Source organism: Lonchura striata, chromosome 19 (genome assembly GCF_050655825.1).
Source record: "Lonchura striata isolate lonStrDom1 chromosome 19, ASM5065582v1, whole genome shotgun sequence".
NCBI classification, from domain to species: Eukaryota; Metazoa; Chordata; class Aves; order Passeriformes; family Estrildidae; genus Lonchura; species Lonchura striata.
Genome location: NC_140721.1, coordinates 8,457,448 through 8,480,615, shown reverse-complemented (window position 1 = coordinate 8,480,615; position 23,168 = coordinate 8,457,448). Strand labels below are relative to the sequence as shown.

General features: G+C 52.8%; 1 protein-coding gene across 21 annotated transcripts in view; it reads right to left on the bottom strand.

Moving 5' to 3' along the window:
* GTF2IRD1 (GTF2I repeat domain containing 1) overlaps positions 1-17,137 on the bottom strand; it is a 70,338-nt gene extending 53,201 nt beyond the window's left edge. For 5 of the 21 annotated variants that reach the window (XM_085557588.1, XM_085557589.1, XM_085557600.1 and 2 more), the window contains exon 1: positions 16,750-17,132. In XM_085557588.1, coding sequence (XP_085413714.1) covers positions 16,750-17,055 — 306 coding nt within the window. In that variant the 5' untranslated portion in view covers positions 17,056-17,132. Of the gene's footprint in view, positions 1-16,749 lie in introns of all 21 variants that reach the window. The other 16 variants (XM_085557594.1, XM_085557609.1, XM_085557591.1 and 13 more) reach the window with 7 other exon arrangements.
* Between the last annotated feature and the right edge of the window lie 6,031 nt (positions 17,138-23,168).

Here is a 23,168-nt window from a genome sequence, read left to right as displayed (position 1 = left end):
ACATCATCTCCATCTAAAGCCATGCAGATCATGCCCATGCCAGGATGGTTTGCTGTGTCTCTAATAGGTGGTTGGTGAGCTGCTCCACTAGCACCAATGTCAGATGTAACTGCGGTCCAGGGCACTCACAATGCCCAGAAATACCCTCAACTGTCTCAACAACCCAAAAAGCCCTAATCTGTGCCCTGTGTGTGGGTGCCCCTGCAGCACAGCCCTCTTGGGACAAGCAAGGAGCTCTGGGTTTTGAGGGACCCCAGGTGCCATGATGCCTCACACCCCTGGTGTGAGAAGCATCTGCTCAGGACACATCTGATCCCCTAAACTGGGTGTCCATGCACCCCCAGTCCCAAAGCTGGTCCAACTGCTGCCCCATAACTGCTGCCAAATCTCTCCACACATCTAAAAATTCCTTTTTATTTTGCTACTTTTCACAGAATCACAGGATGAACTAGGTTGGAAAAGACCTTTATCGAGTCCAACCTCTGACTTAACACCTCATCAACTAAACCATGGCACTGAGTGCCTCGTCCAGTCTTTTATTTTTAAACACATCCAGGGATGGTGACTCCACCACCCTTGGGCAGACAATTCCAGCACCCAGTCACTCTTTCAGTGAGGATTTTTTTCAGATGTCCATCCTAAGCTTCCCCTGGTGCAGCTTAAGGCTGTGTCCTCTCCTTCTATCAGTGGTTGCCTGGGAGAAGAGACCAGCCCCACCTGAGCACAGCCACCTTTCAGGAGCTGTAGAGAGTGATAAGGTCACCCCTCAGTCTCCTTTTCTCCAGGCTGAGCACCCCCAGCTCCCTCAGCCGTTCCTCACAGGGTTTGTGTTCCCAGCCCCTCTCCAGTCCCGTTGACTCCTCTGGATGTGCTTGAGCCTCTCAACATCCTTCCCACATTGAGGGGTCAGAGCTGGACCCAGCACTCGAGGTGGGACCTCAGCAGTGCCAAGGTCAGGGGCAGAATGACCTCCCTGCTCCTGCTGGCCACACCATTCCTGATCCAGGCCAAGATGCCATTGGCCTTTTGGCCACCAGGGCACACTGCTGGCTCATGTTCAGCTGCTGTTGGCCAGTGCCCCCAGGTCCCTTTCTGCCTGGCACTCTGTCCCCAGCCTGTTTGTTGGGGGTTGTTATGGCCAAAGTGCAGAACTTGGCACTTGGACTTGTTAAACTTCATCTTGTTTGAGTAAGCCCATCCAGATCCCTTTGCAGAGCCCTCCCATTCATTCTCCAACAGATGGACACACGCTCCCAGCTTGGTGTCATCTGCAGATTTACTGGTGGTGGACTCAATCCCCTCATCCAGATCATCACTGATGATATTAAACAGGGCTGGCCCCAGCACAGAGCCCCAGCACTGGTGCCTGTCCCCAGCTGGATGCAGCAGCACTCTCTGGGCCAGCCATGCAGCCAGCTCTGAGCCCAGCACAGAGTGCTCCTGTCCCAGCCGTGGGCTGCAGCTTTTCCTGAAAGGACTGACAGGTATCAAGCTGATATCAGATTTTCAAGGTGATACCTTTCTCCAAAGACTGAAAGCAGCAGAGCTGAGGGACAAACACCCTCTGCTGCTACTGGCAGTGAGGATGCAAGCACTGCTTTGTGCCTGCATCCCCACTATGCTCGCAGCTCTTACCTCGCCGCCTCTGTTGGCTCTTCCAAACCCTGTATCTCCCCTGCCTGGTTCCTTCCAAGTGTAGTACAGGGCAGAGCAAGCTCTCATGACCAAACACCTCCTTCCCTGTTTTAGTTTACTCACAAATCCCAAGGCACCTGCTGAAAAAGCTCCTCACACACACACGGGCACCACAATATTCACCAGCATCGCTGCCTCGGCTCCTCTTTCCTGGATAATCTGGCACCTGCTGTGGTTTAGTCCCCCTTATAAAAGAAGCAAAGAGCAAACTGGGGGCTCCTACAGGGAAAAGTGTCTACCACAGGAATTTCACTTTCCATCTCCAACCAGGGCATTAAATTCTGCAGCCACCTTGATTTCCTTACGCCTAGTCTAGGTGGATACCTTAATATAATATAATAAAATTATAGCAGGCTTCTGTCTAGTGCAAAGAGAGATAGAAGAGGATCAAGTGCCCTTCAGAAGGCGTATCTCATCTCCCCCAGGATAAACACTTCCATGGCATGGCAGCTGCTGGGGGATCACTCTGCCTGTGGAGCTGCTGCAGCACTGCTTCCAGCTCCAGACAAGTTTCCACACTGCAATCTCACAGCAGGCAGGCGCAGAAACTCTTGCTTCCAGCAACTGCTTCTTCATTTATTAAAGAAATTTTAAAGAAAAAACAAGGCAGAAAAAAGTGCTAATTGGAGCATTCCCACCATAGCAGGGAGGGATGCTGAAAGCACCGTGCATGGAAAGCTGGATCCTGCCTCAGCAGCCCCACGTGAATGGTTTGGGTCAGCAAGGCAAAGATGAGCTTCCTGGTGGCTGGTGGGTGAGCAGAACCACCCAGCCACAGGGTCCTGGGTGCCTGTATGGCTCCCAGAGCTGAGCCTCCCTCCCCAGGGGGATGCCCAGCCCCAAAACTCTGCCTGCATCAGGGAGCTCAGCACCCCTTCCCATACAAAACCCGCTGCTTGGCAGTTCCTAGAAGGAGAGATGCAGATCCGGCACCTCAAACCAGGGCTCAGGTTGCACTTCCCAGAAGCAAGTGGCATGGGGAAGCCAAAATTAGCAGGCTGATAATTCTAGCCCTTGGTACATCCCACTGGTCTAGTGGAAGGTGTCCCTGCCCATGGCGGGGGTGGGGTGGAACTAGGTGACCTTTAAGGTCCCTTTCAAACCACACGATTCCATGAATCCATGAGGATCCCTAGCTCCTGCACCACCATGACTGCTGGTTTCTGCGAGAAGATGCTGGCAAACCCTTGCTCAGTGACAAAACGACCTGAAATGAACTCAGAAGCCATGAGACAACCTGCAAGGCTGGCCTTGGGATTGCACCAACCTGGGTTCCCAGCCCTGCACCCCCCTGCACCCCTCCTTCAGCACTTGGGTCCCACCTTGCACGCCTGAGTGGGTGCTGGGGCAGGGGGAAGGCAAGCAGACTCTGTTCCCTGCCTCTGGTTCAGCAGTGCAGACACTAACACTGGGGTTATTTAAAGCCCAGTTTTAACAGCATTCAGCTACTGGTTGCGTGATCAGGATAAAAAATCGCAATCCTAATTCCTGGCCCCCGGTGCCTATGGCAACTGGTATCCGTCTCCTTGGAAACTAATCTCGTGGTATTTGAACAATGTACCAAGGGCCTTTAATCTCCCAAAGACTGTAAATCTTTATTCTAGCCTGCTCTCTTCCTACCCCAAGAGCCAATATAAAAAGCCTGTTGTTTTCCATGAAATCACTAAGAGCCTAACTTGAATTTTACATTACACAGACACATGCTTTTTTTCTTGTTTAAAATATTTTTTCTCCCCACTAAATTAAAGAAAAATCCCATATATATGATGCCCCTGGCGTTGCAGCCCTGGCCCCACACCCTGGCAGGGGGTTTGCTTTCTCTGAACAGTGCTCAATGCCATATCCTGGCTCTTGCCTCAACTGGCATGTCCACCTTGTCCATCTAACCAGACACTGCTCCAGATTACTATTATTTATTATTATTATCTAGCAAAAGGCTACTCACACTGCAAATATGCAAAAACCTAGCAGCAGCAACTCATTGCTGGGGACAATGAGTTCCACAAGGGTTGACCAGAGGATGTTCCACCCCAGTCCCCCAAAAGCTGTTAGGCTCCTCATCTTGCTCCCCAGCACTCAACCCCAATGCTTTTTTCTTTTGCAAAGCTGCAGCTGATGACACCAGCCCCACCCCAGCTCCCAGACAGTGCTCATCACCCACTTTCTGCTCTGCACAGGCAATTAGTTTGCTCTGCATAAGGTGGTCCCTGACAGAGAGATGCCACATAATCTCATTATGTCTAATTTTATCTCTAGTATTTCTCTTTGGTTACTGGTGTCTCAGTACTGAGTATTCTGTGTGTTACAGGATGGGCTGTTTGCTAATCCAGGCTGGCTACATAAATAAACTCATTAAAAAAAATAAAATGGCTTTTCAAAGGGATGAAAGGAGGCTCAGAGATGGGAGCACCCCATTCCTTGAGTTTCCCAGTCCTTTCTGCTCCCTGCTCCCTTCTCCCTTATTTGATTTTATGGGATGAGTCACAAAGGTGAGAGCAGGTCCTGGGTCATCCCAAGCCCACAGCTGGGAGCACGTGTGTGGAGAGCTATTGCCAGCGGGCTCCTTGCCACCCACAGCCTCAAAGCCTGCCCAGAACAGGGCACCCTGCACAGCAGGTGACTCACGCTGGCAGTGGGGAGCCCTGGGTGAAGCCAAGCATGCCCACGCCCTGGTGTGACCCGGCGAGTGGGGCAGGTACCGGCAGCGCTGGCAGGGAGGCGCAGCCAGCCAGGATCCCCATTTCCTCCCCAGGCAGCCTCTGGCCATGGCAGCAGCCCCAAAAGCTGCCTTTTCCCATGCAAACCCTGCCAGGCTCAGTGTCACTGCTGCTGCCAGAGCCAAACAGCTGTGGGTGCCACATCCCAGGCAGGAATGTCCCCTTCCACGGGGAGGCAAGGCAGGGAAGCCACCGGGGATGGCAGCGGGGCTGCCCCTTATCCCAGCTGGGGCAGCAACACCAGGTCCTGCTCTGCAGCTCCAGGGACACTGCTGGTGGAGCAGGGGGTCCCCACTTTGAGACCATCCCCAGAGCTCCTCTGGGGAGATCCTCCAATGTCTAATACATCTTGCTTGTACACCACAAGATCACCCCCACATTCACAAAGGCTTGGCTGTTTTTAACACTGAGCCCTGAGTGCCACAAGCCCTGCTGTGCTGATGGCACAGGGACAGATGGATGGGACAGACCCACAGACAGCGACACCTCTGCCTCTGGGAACTCTGAGGAGCTGCACGTGGACATGGGTTCCTTCACCTGGGCAGGTCAGCACAGCGTTTGAGGGGACTGCTGTGCTGCCAGGGTCCCACTGGTGCTCCCAGAGGGATCTGGACTGCAGTGGGGTGGGGACTGTGCCAGCCTAGGGCAGATGCAATGGGAATGGCTCTGATCACAGCCCTGATCCAAAGGCGCCTGGGCTGGCCCCAGGAAGCCCTGCGAGGATGGCTCCAGGCTGGCCAGGATCTGGCCCGAAAACAAGCCAGGTCCTCTCCCACGTGCTTCTGCTTGGAGTCACGTCGGGACAAGGTGACCTAGCTGTTGATACCTCCTCCTTCCCAGGACTTGTCATCAGTCAAGCTCGAACATGGGACAGCATTTCCCTTCCCTGGCACCTCGACCCACCCCAGAGCACAAGAGGCCCTTCTTTCCCAGGAGGAAACTGGCCCAGATCAGCCCCAGTCCCTATAACCCCTGTCTGCCAGTGGGTCAGCTCAGTTCCCTGAACCTGCAGCTCCACAGCCCTGCCCCTGTCCTGCTCACTACTTTGGAAAGGATTAGCCACAGAAATCATTGGCAGAAGTGTCCCCCAACACCATGGGGCCAGCAGAGCCCAAGGTCTTGCAGAAACACATGTTCCCTCCTGCTAAATTCCAGCTTAATTCTCATTTCCATTGTGTTATGAAATACATTATCTATTGAAACTAAGTCAACAGTTGTTTGCATTTACGTGTAAACACAGTGAATATTAGGAGCGGGGCCAGCATTATATTTGCATCCAAAATGCTGCCTGCACTGCTCTCTCTCCCTGGCTCTTCTCCATTTTTGCAGCTAAAGATACAAGGATGCAAGAGATGGTGAAACCCAAGACCAGAGCAGCCCAAGAAGCAAGAAACCGCTTGTTTTTCTCTCTATTTTTATTTTTCTGCAGCAGAAGAAGAAACATCAGTTTAAGCCCCCATACCACATCGACATACACACCCCTTAATCTCAGGGCCAAGTTGAAACTGCTTCAAATTCCCAATGACACACATATCTTATCAGAGCTGCTTTGCATAATGCATAAATATTTATTTGCTTTTAATCCTGCAAAGCAAACCTGCCTTGTGGCACGTTTCCCTTAATCGGCAGCTCTGGCGCCCGACAAAGCGCCAAGAGAAGCAGCGTCCCAAATTCAGAGCCTGCTTTAGATGCAAGGGCAGGGAAATAAGCACCCAAGGTCCAGTACCCACCACCTCCCGGGGTGCCCAGGGCAGGATTGGGGTGCCAAAGCAGCCATAAAGCACCCTGGTTCTTTGCCTCCAGGCAAACGAAGAGCTTGGCTCAGGCACCTCATAAATAACAGAAAATAAATTTATCTGCATCGTGAAACCATGAAGAGTGTGTGTGAGAGGTGGCTTGATGCTGACTTAGCCCCTGGATGGTGATGCTTGCAGGAGATGGTGTACCAGGGAGGGTGGGTCCCCAAAAAAGAGATTTTGGGGGCTGAGTAAAGGAAGAGCACCTCGTGATAGGGAAGGTGAAGAGGATATGGCTTGCTTTTGGAGTTCACAGCTTAGTTTTTGTACACGGTTTGTTGAGTTGGAAAATGGGATCATGCATGGGGTGAGCAACAAGGGGATGCACTACCAGAGACTAACTCAGCCTCTCCATCACCCCAGTTCAGGACATTGCTGAGCACAGACCAAAGCCCTGTCAAGACCCACGCAGCCTCATATGCTACAAAACTTGTAGGAACCAATAAAAAATAAGAATTTCCAAACATCAAATCAGCCCGACACCAAAATCCCCTAATTAGCTCCTGCTTCAGCCAGAAGTACAGGAAGCAGCACTGTCACCCTCATCCATCCCCACTCCACAGTGATCACAGCATCTACGTTTGGACCCTTGGGATTGTGAATTCATTCCTCAATCAGTTCCTCTTAAAGGAACTGGGTGGGAAGTAAAAGGCAAGGGGTGTGGCAAGGGTGTGAATGCTGTGCACAGGCAGAGCAGGCAAACACAGAGCTACTTCATAGTGGGCAGGTAAATACACAAATAGGATTTATTTCAGCCACTCTGCCTCATCCTCTGATAACCTGTTGACCCAGACAGAGCCCCAAAAACTGATTCAAAGCAAAATGCTGGTTTTCCTCAAGATGGGAAGAAGCACCTTAACCTCTACCCAGGGATGGGGAGGAGAAACGAGCCCAGCCACCCTGAAGAGGCTTTGCCCAGAAGCTGAGTGTGATCTTGCATCTCTCCAGCATCTTCAAGGAGCTCTTCTTACAGCCCCAAACCACCACCCCCACCGATATCAGCACCTCCAAGGAGGGATACTGCTCCATCTCCATTAACACCATCCCAGCCCCCATGTCCATTGCCTTGCTACTGAGGACACAAAGCAGCCCAAAGTGACAGCCTGTCTCTCCACAGCATCCTTTAAGCTACTCCAAATACCAGTGGCACTGCACAGACTCAAGCAGAAAGCAAAATCATTACTGGGACAGAAGTTCCTGGGCCTAAATGCCTACCCTGGCATCACTGGAAAAGTGGGTTAGTAAAGGGGGGAGGACAGAAAACCTGCTGGCACACCCACAGCACACAGGGTTGAGAGGAATAGTGTTTGCTGGAAGGGTTTCCATAGGTAGCACAGTGGAGCACACTGGGCAGGGGTAGCACACACTGGGGTTACAGACTCAGCTTGGCACTCCCTGAACCAGATCCAGGCACAAACAACAGTGTTATGGGGAGGAGGAAGAAGAGAGAGACCCCAGCAGTGCGTCCTGGCTCACAGACAAGCAACGTTGTATGCACCAGTGGCTTTGGTTTTGGGGAGTGTGGGGACATGGGGCAGCACATGCAGACAAGGAAGCTACCAGCCAGCACTAGGAAGAGACTTTCCTGCTGCTCTCCTCACCTGCAGCCCTGACAGGAGACATTTTCCCTTTTGCTCTTCTGGTCTTGCACCTCCAAAGTGCCAGCTCAAGCTGCCAACAGGCACCAGCTACCATGCCCCATGGGGACAATGCCACAGCGAAGTCCTTCCAGTCTGGACATGGATGAGACCCCCACAACATGCAAAAGCCTTATTCTGCAGCATCCACAGCAGCAGCTCCCCAGAGCTGAGACAATTCCACATTATTTTGAATGATCATGTTCAAAATAATAAAGGACGCCTACGTGCTCAAATGCATTGACAGCAACCCAGCACCAGCCTAGGAGTTAAAAATAGCCAGAAGTGCACTGCCAGCCCTGACCACAGGCACCCCTGGCCCTGTGGGACACACACTCTCTGCTCTGCCCATTGGCATCACCACAGTAGGTCCATGGCACACTCAAAGGTCAGTAAGTGCTGAAATATGCATCTCGCTTGCAGAAAAAAAAAAGAAAAAAATAACCAAAAGGAGAAAAAATATATTCAAGGACTGCCCCTATGCTGCTAGGGGAGAGAGAAATAAATGAAGATGGGGAGAAAATTTATTGGGGTTCAAGCCCCAGCCTGAGCAGGTGATGTTCAGAGAGTTTTGAGGTGAGGCGCAGAGGGGAGCCAAGGATCACCCTTGAGAGATGTGAAAATAGAGGAAACATTTGCATTACAGTGGTGGTACTGGAGTTGTCTTTTACCATGGAGAGCCTCGTGCAGGCAGCAATAGGGCTGGATTTCTGCAGGTGTAACTCCCACAGAGATAAAGACCTTGGTTCTCAACAAGCAGTGGTATTGTACATAAATTACAACAGAAAATGTGGAGAAACAAAGAAGTTTTCAAGAGAACACATAGCCTTCAGATGGGTGGCATAGGGAAAGCTGGTGGGTGGCTGTGGGAAGACAGTACCAGTGAGAAGTGGGGCTGATCTCACTCTCCCACTCTCCAAAGGAATAAACCTTTAGACAGGCAGGGGGAAAAATTAGTCCACCTAACCAGTAAGTATTTGAGGGGCACAGATGAAGGTGGGGGCAATGGATGCAGCAGGATCCAGCAAGGAGCCTTGGGAAGGTGGGTGCTGGGTCCATCCCAGATCCAGGTCTTCACTTTGAGAGCTCGTGTGGGATGGGATGCATCAGCCTGATCAGCTCATGACACCAGTCATGCTTGTCTCTCTTAAATGTCTTTTTTCTTCCCTCTCATTTTAAACAAACAAACAAAAAACCTCAAAACAGCCTGACACTAATTCTGACAGGTTTAATAAACGTTTAATGTCCTGTTAAAGGTCACCACCCACTCACTTCTGCCTGTGGCTCTGCAGTAACAGCACTGGGGCACTCTGCTTGGGCTGTGCTGTTTCGTAAGGGCCCCAATGCCCAGCATGCTCCTTTCCCAGCCTGGCATCTCCCCAGGGGCTGGGGGGCAGCTGGCAGGGGCTTGGCACATGCAGGGAACCCCATCTAACCCCTCACCTCTGATGGCACAGGTGCCCAGAGCAGCTGTGGCTGCCCCTGGATCCCTGGAAGTGCCCAAGGCCAGGTTGGATGGGGCTGGGGACTGGAACAAGATGATCTTTTATTTTCCTTCCAATCCAAGTCATTCCATGGTTCTATGATTCAAGATCCTGGATGAACTTCATCTGGGGGCATGGAGGTAAAGACATTTTGGGGGGCAAAAATACCAAATTCTAGCTCAGGGTAAAATGCTGTAATTTCACTTACAGGGTTTCTGGGCATTTTTCCCCCAGAAAGACAAGATGAAATTACAGCCCAGCAATTCCCCTAAAGGGTGCAGAGCAATTTATTTCCAGTGACTGTCTTCTAATGAAGCCAATTTTTAACCTTGTCAGAAGGTGCATGCAGGCTCGGGGCACTGGTGCAGCTCCCTTCCCCCCACGCCTGCCTTTCCCAGGATTTAATCCTCCAACCTAAACCCCAACCAGGATGTTTATTTAAGACCCAAACCCCAAAGGCATTTTAAACAAGCAAAGTTCCTCACATATTTTGCCGACCAAGTGCAATCCTTCATGCCAGTGATTGCAAATTTGCACCCAGGGGGCCGTGGGAGTCCCTGCTGCCACCAGGATGATTCTGTGGGACACAGGGACCTGGTGGCATCTTGTGGTGTCCTCCCAGGCCAGAGCATTCCAACACATCTGGGTCTCCACAGCTCAGCAATGGGGTGGCACAGTTTTTGGGTAACTTGCCAACGACCCTACCATCACCCCAACAGCCTCACTACACTCCAGTGGGAATTGGTCCTCACCAGTTGGAAGGGCTCAACAGCTCATGTCCCAGCTGATTAAGAGGGAGGAAGCCATAAGCAAAAGCCCTTTCTCCATCCATACCAGCCACTCTGTTTCTCCTAGGACACATCTGACACCAGCCAGCAGGAAGTAGCAGGGGAGCAGCAGTACAGCAGGCAGCTCCCACTGCTCCCTGCAGCAGCTCTTCAGCAGATGGTGGCTCATAACATCATTATGTTTACCTAACAAGATTGCTTTATTGTAGCCCTCCAACAATAAAGCCAGAGCATCTAAAAGCAGTGGCCAACGCCTGGGCTTTGATAATTCTGGTGCCAAAAAAAATATATATGTAATTTTAAATCTTCATATAAATCGTGATTTTAGAGGTCACAGTAATACACTATTTTTTTTCCCCCACACTAAAACAGATGTGACTCACATGCAAGCAAAAAGACATACAATTCAATGCTTTAAATTCTTTTAAGTGCTGGGGTGGGGAGTTGCTGTAGCAATTTGGGTAATGCCACGGGCACACAAAGCTCAACCCCCAGCCTACCCAGACCAGGACGCCAGAGACAGCGTTCCTCCTCCTGGCAAGGACTGTCATTCCCTGTCTACACAGCAAACAGGGTCCCAGCCTTCTAAATAATAATGCAATACAAATAATAAAAGATAATTCCCACATATTTAATCATTACCAGAGCTCTGGGAAGAAATGATAATCAGGCCCCTACTAATTAGGGAGACATAATCCTGCCTTTCCTACAGGTTTTTCCATCCCTGCCTCCTACCCTGCAGTGAAACAAGAAGAAATCCAGCCCAGTGGGAAGGAGTGCAGCTTTGGTGGAAACCTCAAACAGACTCCAAAGTGGGCACAGCCCCATACTACCAATACCAAAATACCTATCCCACTGGACTCAGTATCCACCCTACCACAAATGCAACCCATCATTTATGGCACCTCTTGTTGCAAGTCCAAGCAGCAGCATCCATCCAGGGAAAATCCTACCCTTGCCACCAGCGTCCCTCTGGGATCCCAGCCCTGCAGCAGGACCAGCAGCTTGTCTCCAGCCTCGTCCAAAACCTTCCAGCAGCACTCAGTGGCAGTGGGCAGGCAGGAAGGGCAGCACCTGCCGTGCTGGCACCAGTCCTGGTGACATCGTGCCACCGACGGCCACGCACGCCGCCTGGCACTGCGCCCGTGGGCAGTGGACAGGGTTAATAGCTGGCTGAAGGATTGCTGCTCATTAGCAGCAGGGCTGGGTCTGTCCCTTTCATCTGTGTATCCTGCCATCCTGGGAGTTCTGCCCACCTCCAGGGAGCCACCTCCAGCTCGGTGCAATGGCCACAGCTGGCTCCACTGCCCAGGGCCAATCCTCTGGTGCCACCGGGCTGGAGCCCAGCAGCAAACAAGCAATTGAGCAAGTGCCTCAAGGCAAGGTCACCTCTCACAGGTACTGAATGGTAGGTGGCTTCCCAGGCAGGAGACATCCACACAGACACAGCTGGAGCTAAAGACAGAAAGTGATCCCTGCCAAAACCTGGGCACAGAGATGCACTCATCCCATTAAAGCTGGGTGAAGCATCTTCCAGCACAGCAACCAGACAAAGCCATGGAGATCTTTCTCACCCACTGCAGTGTTTTCAGTTTCCAGTGTCATCTTGCTCTAGAACACTCCCACTCTACAAGTTTTCCCTAAGCCAGACCAACTGCCTCTATGTTCTTCCAAACAGTTACCTGTTGAAAAACTTTTGAGGTTTTTAGCAAGGGAGAAGGAAGCCAAGGGCTCCTATATGGCCACATCACAGGCACAACCCATGGCCAGGATCCCATATATCCATCCTGCTTCATCCAGGGATTTGCAGTGGGACTGAAAAGTCTGCTCCTGCCCATCAAGGCCCAGGCTCCAGGTTCTTCTCCCAGAAGCACATAAGTCTGTGCAACCTCTGTGCAGCCATTGCAGGGGGAGGTTTCTCCTCCAGGAGAAACCAAGCCAAGCAAGATATACAACTGTGGCAGCAACCAGCATCCACACACATCACCAAAAAGTTCAAGAAATTACCCAAAAATTAAAAATGGTTAAAAACATCCTGCCCAGTTTTCTTCCCAGCCGTCTCCAGTGGGATCTACACCTCAAAGCACCCTCTGGGCTCCCAGGTTTTAATCTGCCTGGGGGCTGTGGGAACAGATCAAGAATAGGTTTATGGTGCCCACCACAAGCCTTTGCACCCACCTGGATGGCTCAGGGGCACTGCCAGTCCCCAGCACACCCCACAAGGGATGTCACCCATGGGCAGGAGGCATCTGGGCTTGTCTCTTCCATCTCCTGGGGCAGAAGTCTCAGGCACACAGGTGGCACATTTCCAAATCCCATCCTGCATCCACACCAACCTACCCACTGGCACTTGCTCTGTTTAATGTTAGAGATTTAAAGAAAATTAAGATGGACATCTCAGCCCTCAAATGAGAGGTGGAGATTGGCTTTGAGGAGGGACACACTGGCAAAGGACAATGACATCCACATGGCTGTGCAGCAGCAGAGTGATGCTCCTTGCTGGTCCCCTACTCATTCCACCCAGATTAATTACCTTTTTAAAACCAGCTAGACCAGCACAGAGCAGAGACAAGACAACGTGAAGCCAGAAAACTCCCACAGAAGCTGTTTGCATGGACAAATGTAAATACTGCTCAGCACAGTCTGCACCCAGGGAGGGGGTCTAACCCCCTCTGACCCCAGGGAGGGGGTCCATGTACCCAATGCTTTTCTTCTCAGCATCCCACCTCAAGGAATACTTTCCCTTGTTCCCACAGCACAGAGAGCCTTGCTGTATTCTAGGCAAGCTCCTACGGTGGTGTTTGGCAGCAGCTCTTGGACCAGGATGGGACATACCCCAGCTGATTTGGGGGGGTCTCTGGCAGAAACACCCCAGCCCACTGCTCCACCACTCTTGGGATCGAAGCAAATTTAACCAACGTGGCTGCACCAAGAAATGAAGCATCAAAACAGAAATCCATGGCCACAATTCCTAAAGCCCACCTGGGGCCACTGCAGCTTCCTGCAGCTCTTGACTGCTTTTGAAAACAACATTTAAAGAAATGTAAACTGAACATGCCCTGTGAAGAGACAGGGCTGCCACAGGGCAGAGCAAAGTCCTGGGAAGCTGCACTCCAGTCTGCAAAGAGCTGCCACCTCCTCTGCAAACCTCCAGCTGGGGCTGCTCTCTACCCCCAGCCCCACTGCTCTGGCCACAATCCAGATGGACACCAGACACCCTTCCCCATAGCTTCCAGCTGGGCTCTTCCCAACGGATGAGCCAATAAATACATCCTTAGCTCGTGAATAGCTATCTCCATCCCGGGACGGGCTGCCAGTAGGTCCTTTCCTGTCCTCCTCCCTGTCCTCGAGGTGTCTGGTGGTGGCAAACCTCTGCTCCCCCCCTCAAAACCCTGAAGAAGTTCTGTCATTACCAGCAAGGTGTTAACACAACCACACACGTGGCTGGAGGAGCAAAGCAAGAACAATAACACAGCCCTTCATCTGCTCATCATCCCCCTTCTCCAAACCATCACATACCACTTGCACCTCAGTCCAGTCATTCTGGAGCAGCAGGATCCATTCACACATTTTCTTCCGTGACAAACCACCACCACCACCTCCACTCACCACAGGCATCTGCAAATGGGCGCTGGCAACACACAGAGTAACCATGCCCCGACACCACTGCCCAGGATGGGGACAGCCAGCACCAAGCCCTGCAGCCAGCCCAGGGGTCAGCCCTGCAGCCAACATCCGGGCTGGAGTCCCTGTGCATTCCTCCAGCCTGGCTGCTGGGGTGCTGCTGACAAAATTCCTGAAGGAAGTACAGGGCATTGATAATTGCCAAAAAAAATCTGAGCTATTTCCTGTGGGAGAAGCAGACGGGAATCCCCCATTAACTCCAGTAGCCAGAGGTTGTGTTTTGGCCTGGGACTTTGGGGGTTTGGTATTCTTCCCCTTCCTTTCAGCAGAGCATCACTCCAGTTATGTGATGCACACCATGTAGGACAGCCAGACCTGTACCCTCTGTGCTGGCCCCAAAGCCCACCTTTCTTGTCACCTCCTGCCCCACGCAAGGTTTTTGTGAAAGGAAGGGCTGGGCTGCCAGTGAGGGCACTGTGTCTCACCCAGGCAGATGGGGCCAGGTTGCTAAACGTGTCCTTGAGCAGCTTCCTGCTCATCTGCCCCAGCTTCTCATTAGCAAACCTGAACGAGCAGCGATCAGTGGCAGCACCAGCAGCTCCTCCAGAGATGGGAAAGCCCTCTCAGGAGGGACAGCAGAAACAGGAAGCAGTGGCCACCAGAGCATATCCCTGGCATCATTCCTCAGCTTCTGCAAGCACCACGCGAGGGCAGCTGCCCAATCCCTTCTCCTGTCCAGAGTGGCAATACATCCCTGGCAGGTGTCACCCCAAAAATGTGGTTTTGAGAGCCATGCCAGCTTGGAGAGCAAGGGTGCATGAGAAAACCAGTGGCACACAGCCCCAAAGCAGGGCACCCTGTCCCTCAGTGGCCACCACCACCAGTGGTCACGGGGACTCTGGCTCTGCAAGGCTAAAGGGAAAAGAGCAGGGGACCCACGGGTGTCCATAAAACCACACTGCCCTGACACATGGTCCTGACACGCGACCGACTGCTGACACTGCTCCAATGGCAGCACGTGCTGCTGTGCCAGGGCTTGCTGCTCTGCCTCAGGGGCTGCAGCACAGGCACTGGGACATTTCCTTCAGCACCCCAGCCCCTCGGCTACCAGCAGGGTCAGGTCTCATCCTGGTGGTCTCAAATATTGCTTTCTCAGTTCAGAACGAGCGCTGCAGCAGTTTCCACAGAAGGCAGTTCTGTGGGCTCAAATGGGCAACAGCCAGCTTAATGGGTTGGGGGCTCTGTGGAATTAATGGCTCTCACAGCCACATTATTCCCCAGCTGCAGCACTTTCAACAGCTCCTTCAGTGGGAGCAGCACCAAGAGCAGACACCCTCTGCCAAAGGTTCCCGTTACGCAAGGCCACACACTGATGTCCCCAGGTGGTTCCAATGTCCACAGCTTCACACTGACAGGTGACAGATGTGGCAGCAGGCTGGGTGACCAACCTCAGAGTGCCCACAGCACCTAGTCCCATGGCTTTGGCATGGTGCTCAGTGGCACCATCACCTCCCAAAGTGCCCTCGCCTGGCTGTGCCTAGAGCCCACCACAAACACCAGGATTACCTGCACAGCACTGCCAGGTCCAAGGCTCACTCCAGCACAAGGCGCATTAACAGGATACTCCAATTTACAGCTTATCCCAGATAAACCCACTGCCAGCCCCACACGCTGCAAGGACAAGGGCACCTGTTCCTCAGGGAGCAACTTTCTCCTTTCTCTGAAAGCCTTCCACTCACCCCTGGAGAGGATGCCCATGGGCCACGGTGCCAAGGCCAGTGACCAGTCTGGCCGAAGCCCCAAGTGCTTCACCAGCTCAACGCCGTGTTTCTATTTCCAGCAGCACTGCTGCCAATCCCCACACCAGCAAAAAGGAGTCAAGCTCCAGCAGAGCCCTGCTTCCAGCCCCCCTTCCTGCCTGGCACCGTCCAACGCAGCCAGGGCAGGTGGTGGTCCCAGAACTGCCTTCAGGATGTGGGCCACCACTAAGGGCCAGCCTGACATCCCCTATTCAACTCTCCAGATCTACTGCTCCCTGCACCCCCCTCTGCAGCAATATCACCCCCAATTCCTAATGCCCTCCCAACCTTACTGCTTCCTGGCATCCCTTCACAGCCCCCATGGATCCCACCAACCCCAAGGCCCATCATCACCCCCAGCATTCCCTCCTTAGCCCTAATGACCCCCTAGCCGCAATGAGCTTAACACCCCCATCAGCTCTAATATCCCCAGCATCTCCAAGCCCTACAGATCTTCAGTATCCTTCTCACCCTAATAACATCCAGAAACCTCTAACCCTAATGCCCTCCCCCAGCCCTACTGCCCTGCAGCATGCCCCAAAACTATCAGCTCCCAGTGTTCCTATTACCCCCCTGAACTCTCCCACACTGATGAGCCTGGCATTCCTCCCCCAGCATCCCTCCAGCCCCAATAATCTCAGCATCCCTCGCATCAACCCTACTGGTCCCCAACATCCCCCATGCCTTGATGCCACACTGCACCCCACCAGCCCTAATGAATCCCCCAACCTTTCCATTCCCGCAGCAGCCCGACTGTCCCCAGCATCCCTCAGCCCTAAAGAGCCCAGCACGCCCCCCCAAACCCGCAGCCGTATCATCTCCCCAGCAGCCCTACTGCCCACTGACATGCCCTGTGCCTTGATGTCGCTCAGCACCCCTGCAGCGCATCACCCCTACAGCAGTCCTGCTGCCCCTCCGCATCTCCGGCATTCACCCTACCTAACGTCCTGTGCTGCATCCTCAGCACCACCCTCCCCCGGATCCCTAACGCTGCCCTGCACACCTCCAGCCCCAACACTCGCAATCATCCCCCGGATCTCGCTGCCCCCTTACCCCTATCCCCGCCACCCCCAGCCTCAACAACCCCCTGCGCCCCATCGCTCCCGCCACCCCCGCATGCCCCCCGCCGCTGCTCCCCCCCCAGCGCCGTGACTGGGGGTGGAGAGGGGACCCTCCAAGAGGGGAGGGGAGGCCAAAACTTTTCCTTACCGCGGGCGGTTGGGGCGCGGCGCCGCTGCCTCCCCCGGCGAAGCTGCGCGGGAGCGGCGGGAGCGGCGGGAGCGGCGGGAGCGGCGGGGGCGGGCGGGCGGGGGCCGGGTTGGAGCCGCCTCCCGCCGCCTCCCGCCGCTTCCCGGGCGGAGCCGGTACAACCCGGCAGGGGCCTAGAGGAATGAAAAGGAGCCGAGGTGGGGGATGTTGGTGGCTTTTTTTCCACCCCCCCCCCCCTCCACACACCCCAAATCGGGCAGGGAGAGCAGTTCTTTGTTCTGTAATCCCAGTAAAAGTGCCAGCCATTCGCCCCGCCGCTAATCCCAACCCCGCGCAACGGCCGCATCCATTGGCTGCCCTTTACACACGGGATTAACCAGCCCGAAAACGGGGAGGAGGGGTGGCGAGGCGGGGGTGGGCTCTGCGAAGTCCTTTCACGCCGCGCCGGGGACGCGCCAGGACCGAGCGGGCCGCGCGGCCCCGGCCCCGGCGCGGCCCCGGCCCCGGCGCGGCCCCGGCGCGGCCCCGGCCCCGGCGCGGCCCCGGCCCCGGCGCGGCCCCGGCGCGGCCCCGGCCCCGGCGCGGCCCCGGCCCCGGCGCGGCCCCGGCCCCGGCGCGGCCCCGGCCCCGGCGCGGCCCCGGCCCCGGCGCGGCCCCGGCCCCGGCGCGGCCCCGGCCCCGGCGCGGCCCCGGCCCCGGCGCGGCCCCGTCTGGGTGCGATGGGTGCGTGTCGCCACCTGTTGGTGTTGGCACGGCCGGGTTTGGCGCGGTGTGGTGTGGGCTGGCACCTCTTGGCACGGCTTGATCCGTCGGGACGTGGCATGGCATGGAGTCCTAGCATCGCATCACGGTTCGGGTTGGAAGGGACTGCAAAGAGCGGCTTGTTCCAAGCTCCTGCCATGGGCACAGACACATTCCAATAGACCAGGTTGTTCCAAATCCCATCCAGCCTGGCCTTGAGCACTTTTAGGGATGGGGCAGCCACAGCTGATCTGGGCAACCTGAGCCAGGGCCTCACAGGAAAGAAATTCTTCCCTGCCCTCTGGCATGTGAAGCCATTCCCCTTTGCCCTTTCTCAAAATCCCTTTCCTGCTCTCACAGAGCCCCTTTAGGCCCTGGAAGGGTCTCTGTGCTCTTTAGGGTCTCCCCAAGCCTTCTTCTCACCAAGCTGAACAATGCCAGCTCTCTCAACTTGACTTCACTAGCAGAGATGCTTCAGAGGTGTAACACAGCTCAGCTCAGCAGTCTGGCCCTGCACAGCTCAGCACAGTCTGGCCCTGCATAGATGAGGTCTGCACAGTCTGGCCCTGCACAGCTCAGCTCAGCACAGTCTGGCCCTGCACAGATCAGGTCCGCTCTTGGCTTAGCACAGCATAGCTTGGCATGGAGAAAGTAACCCACTGGGAGTGAGCGATGCTTCTCTGAGTTCCTTGCTGCATGTTGACAAATGGCAAATTAAAATGAATGAAAAATTACTAAAAATAACTTGACAATATTTTAACCTCTGAAGTACTAACACTTTTCCCTGGAAGTATGTGTTAGGCAGCTGCTCCATTATCTGCCCTCTCCAGGGCCATGGGGAGAAGAAAACATTTTAAGAGGAAACACTCTTTTTCCAGTTTCTGTAGGAGCATAGAAAGGGTTTTGTTCTGTGCTGCTGAGCAACATGGAAGCACCCAGCACCTCATGCGTCACTCCCCATGTCATCAAATCTCAAACTCATTGCACTCACAGAGGCCCAGCAAATCCCAGTAGGTTTCCAGTAAGAATACTTGGCAAGACAGGTCCCACTGGGGTGGTCAGAGCTGGTCCCTAATTCGTACCTGTGGTGCCTGGGACCGTGAATGCTGCGTGAGAACACACTAGCTGACAAATTAAACGTCAGATCTTACTGTGAAGAAAGAAATCAGGGCATCTTTTGGCTAATTAACTTTAAGCCAGCAGCCCACCAGACAAACAACCACCCAGCAAAATTAATTTAACTGGGTCACCAAGAACAGTATGGGGGAGCTGCCTGCACAGAACAGAAAGATTTCCATGTCCTGCTTTTGCTGGTGCCCTCCAACACTTCCCCTGGTACACTGCCCGCCCAAGCCTGTGGCTCCTGAGTGGAGAAATGTGCATGATTAATAAAAAGAGGGTGGCAAAAAGTGTATTTTGGTGCAACATCCCTGTGCTGTGGCTGTGCACGTCCCCTGCTCTGTGCCCCTGAAGCACTGTGGCCTCACAGTGCCCATGGCAGCAGACAGAGGTTTGGGTAACTGCAGCTCCTGCCTGCAGCCATACTTGAGCCAGGATAATGCCAGCATTTCTAGGGAGCATTTACAGATCAGTCAAAAGAACAGGACTGGTGTCTGTATTGGGAGAATTAAACATCCTCCAGCATGGTTCAACTCATCCCCATTGCAAATAGGCTGCAGGTAACACTTTTTGGATCCTTTGAAAGAATGCAGCCCCTCAGACCTTGCAAAGAGAGAGCCAAAGGCTCTTTGGCCAAAGACAAGCAGCTGGCTTGCTCTAACAGCCCAGGGAACATTTTTGCCCCTCTAGCAGCCCAGGGAACATTTTTGCACTTTGCCTTCTTGCAGCAGAGCTGGTCTCAAGTCTAGGACCCAAATGCTGAGCACTGGGGGATGGCTCTGTAACAGCTGGCTTTGAGGTCTCATTTTTCTCCTCACCATTGGAGACCATGAACTGAAATGAGGTTGGAGACCCATGGGTACCAACTTTGCTCACCAGTGTATGAACAGGGAGCTCAGTCCCAATAGCTCCCAGCAGAGCCTACTCCTGCCTGAGTAGGAGTATGAGAGCTAGAGACAGGGAGAGACTGAAATAATCCTGAAATTTAGAGAGGAAGCCTGGGAAGATGGTGGGAAGGAGAGCAGGGCCACTTGAGGAGACCTCCTGGGGCTGTAGCCAGCTGGGGCTGTGGTCTTCAGGGAGGAGGTGGACCACCTGGTGGGACTACAAATGTTCCACAGATGTTCCAGTGAAACTGAATCCACTCAGGTTAGCTCAGCCCCCCACGCCCTGGAGATGCTCATGCTGATGAAAAGGAGACCTGGTCCACCTGGGGGACAGATGCTATGGCTCAGATGTACTTTTGCATCTCTTTCCCATCAAGGAAAAGACCTGTCACAACAGGGTAAAAGTGAGGGCAGGATGTTTTATTTGGGGACCAAAAGAACCACATAAAGCCATCCAGTGTGAGAGGGATGGTTTAATCTGCTCTATCTCAGCAATAAAGGACTTCCTTGTCACAGTGCCAACAAAAGAAAAGGCAACATCACCAGGAAACAATCCTATCTGCAGAACTCTTTTTTTATATAATTTGTTAATTAATGACTGCTGGGCATCACAAGGATTGTTGTTTTCTCTGATATGCTGATTTCTTCTGTCTCAGTGGAATTGGAGATCACAAAAATAAAATTAAAAAAGGAGAAAAGCTGCTTCTTCAGAAGCAGGAACAGGGGAAAAGTTTTAGTAAAGTCAGGAGAAATTTAATTGAAAGAATGAGTATATTTCTTCTTCCTGAAGGGGTATTGTGTTCTTTTGCTAGAGCAAATTGCTGGTTAAAGCGACGAAGACAAAACAAAATGGTTTTTAAATTATAGATCAAAGAGCAAGACGTTTCTGGAAGCCTACCCCCACCTCATATTCCCAGGCAGGTCTCTGGTGAACAGTGTGGCTGCAGGGGGCTGGCATCACCCAGAGAAGGGCTGGGAGTTGCAAAAACCACATGAGGAAAAGCCTTAAGGAGAAAATACTGGGATCTGCATATCTGGGTGGGAGGCTTTGAGCTCTGTGAAGGGGAAGGAGCTTCTCCAGCCATCATTTTCACTTGGAAGAGCAAGATTTTGCACTCAGAAATTGACCATCAGGTTTGGGGCTGTATTTGTAGCATGTCCATCCTGTCCCAAACCAGCTCCTACAAGGAGACCCATGCTTCAAGGCAGCCCAGTGTAGTGTTAATTCTTTTGCAAGGTTACACACTACTGAGTAAAAATCAGCAAGAATCTTTGCAAAACCCAAGCTGATATTTGTAGGTCCCAAATATATTTGTAAAAAGACCAAAAAAAGTTCACCCTCTCTCCAATCCTATTTGCCCACTGGGGCTCAGTGATGGCTTACAGTGACTATTTGCTCTGCCTACCTGCACCTCACATACCTCATTGCCCACCAAGTGCCCACAACCTTCTGCTTTTTCAAGCTGTACTGCTCAAAGAGTTTGCTCCAGTGCAACAAAAAAAAAAAAAAAAAAAAAAAGGCTTTTCTAGCTGTCTTGTGGTCCATTGAATTATTTCCATGCCATGGAGAGACAGTGAAGTGCTACTGAACAGTGTTCTGGGGAGCAGAGCAGGGAGATTTCCATGTTCTGACTGCTCCCATCCTTCTGACCCTCATGTCACCTGGCAGGAGTAAAGGGCCCTTTCCTAAGCTGATGGCACTGAGGTTGGTTTTGGCTCAGGAGTTGAGGGGATGAAGAATCCTGCACACACCCACCCGAATACCAGCAAAATCCCAAGGGGACCCAACAACCCAGCCCTTGGTTCTGGATTTCCCCTCTGCAGACTTCAGGCATTGTAAAGGGACAGGTGAGGCCCAACCCATGGAAATCCTATTCTGTGAGATGGAAAGGCTGGGATCAGGGTTATCCACACACCATGTTTTGGCTGAGAGCATCACCTCCTCCTGACAGCAAGGGTCTAGGAGGTGTGCTTGCCTGAGCCCTGCCCAAGGTCAGGCTGTTATTCATCCATTTTTAATCAAATCCGCAGCTGAGGTTACAGCCCCAGCCTTTGAAATCATTGCAGAATTTCACAGTGTGGCTCCAGCTTTGCCTCTCGTCACCTTTCCCGTGGGACTGCAGCCCCAGCAAAGCTCCTTGCTCTCCCCTTCAAGGCTGCTTTCAGCCCTGGCACTTCACCTGGCTAAGCCATCACCACTGGAGGCCCCATACCCATTCCATGCTGGGAATGAACGAAGGGTGTCAGTTCTCTGCATGCCTGGGGTCTTGGTGCTGGCACCCCAGTGGTGCTGCTGGCCTGGCACAGCCCCCCAGTGTAGGCTGGGGCTCCCACCCATTCATGGCCTTGCAGCGCTGGTGCCAAGGGCAGGAGGCACTGACATTCCCCCAGGGCTTGCACAGTGCAAAAGTAAACTTAACGATGTTATCCACTGATCTGGTAATTAATACCCTGCATTCTTTTTATTGGAATGAGCAAGGGCCAGGACATGATGGGGGTTTTAATTAAGAGATGGGCTAGAGGAGCACTTGTTCAGAGTTTTCCCTGGAATGGAGTGTGCTGGGTGGGGGTTTGAGGTTTGGTCTGCATGGGGTGTCCAGTGCCCCATTTTGGGTGCCTCTGGAGTGGTCCCAGCCCTGCACCTACCATACCAACCCATTCATCTGCTCTACCTACCCTTGCTCTACATCTAAGTGCCATGCCAGACCCCACTGGGTCTTTTTTTAAGTGACATGATCTCAAGATCTTTAAATATTAGGCACAAAATGTTTTCCCTGTGCTCTGCTGTGCAGCACCCACCCAGGGCAGGGAGCAGGCAGGAATGCTCTACTCGGCAGAACCAAGGATGCCAGGGTCGTTTTGCTCCAAAACTGCTGTATCTGTAGTTGATCCCGCTGCTATTTTTAATACAGATGCCTTATTGAGATTCAAATGAATGTTTCAAATCCTTGCTCCTTTGCATAATTCTTTTTAATTAACACTTCAAAGGTTTGAACACAAGATCCATACTATTTCCCTAACGAAGTTGACTGAGCCTCCTTTCCCCCTAAGCTTCCTCGACACATTTCTGAGGGATGAAGTCAGGTTTGGGGTTCTCTCCTGTGTCCCTCCTGCATTTGGGATCAGCCTCTGCAGAAACAGGAGCTAAAGGAGTAGAGGGGATCGATGGCTGCAGTGGCTACCATCACTCACCCCTGCCACCAGCTTGACATACACTGAGCTTGGCACAGAAATCATGGTGTTTGAAGTGAAAATGGTCAAGCTCACTGCTCTACCATCCCCTGCCCCAGCACCACTGGTGCTCTAACACATTTTAACCCCACATCGAATAAAACCTCTCCAAAAGGAACATCCATCTCCAGGGTCACATTTTCAACCTTCCTAGCACTCAAAAGACCCAGAGGCACATTTATTCCTTCTTAAACTGTACTTTGAAAATAAAACCTGGAATTTTCATACAGTTGTATTCACTAGGAAGAGCTGTAGCTTTTGCTCAGCTATCCTAAGAGCTGGGAATGATAAAAGGAACCAAGTGTGTGAGAGACATAGGCACAAAAGAAACAGCCCAGGTCCCCATCCCACCTTTCCCCCCATTGCTGTACCCACAGGGTCTCCCTTTCTTGAGTGGGAGCATCTTCATTTTGCAGGATTAGGACTCCAAGGAACAGCATG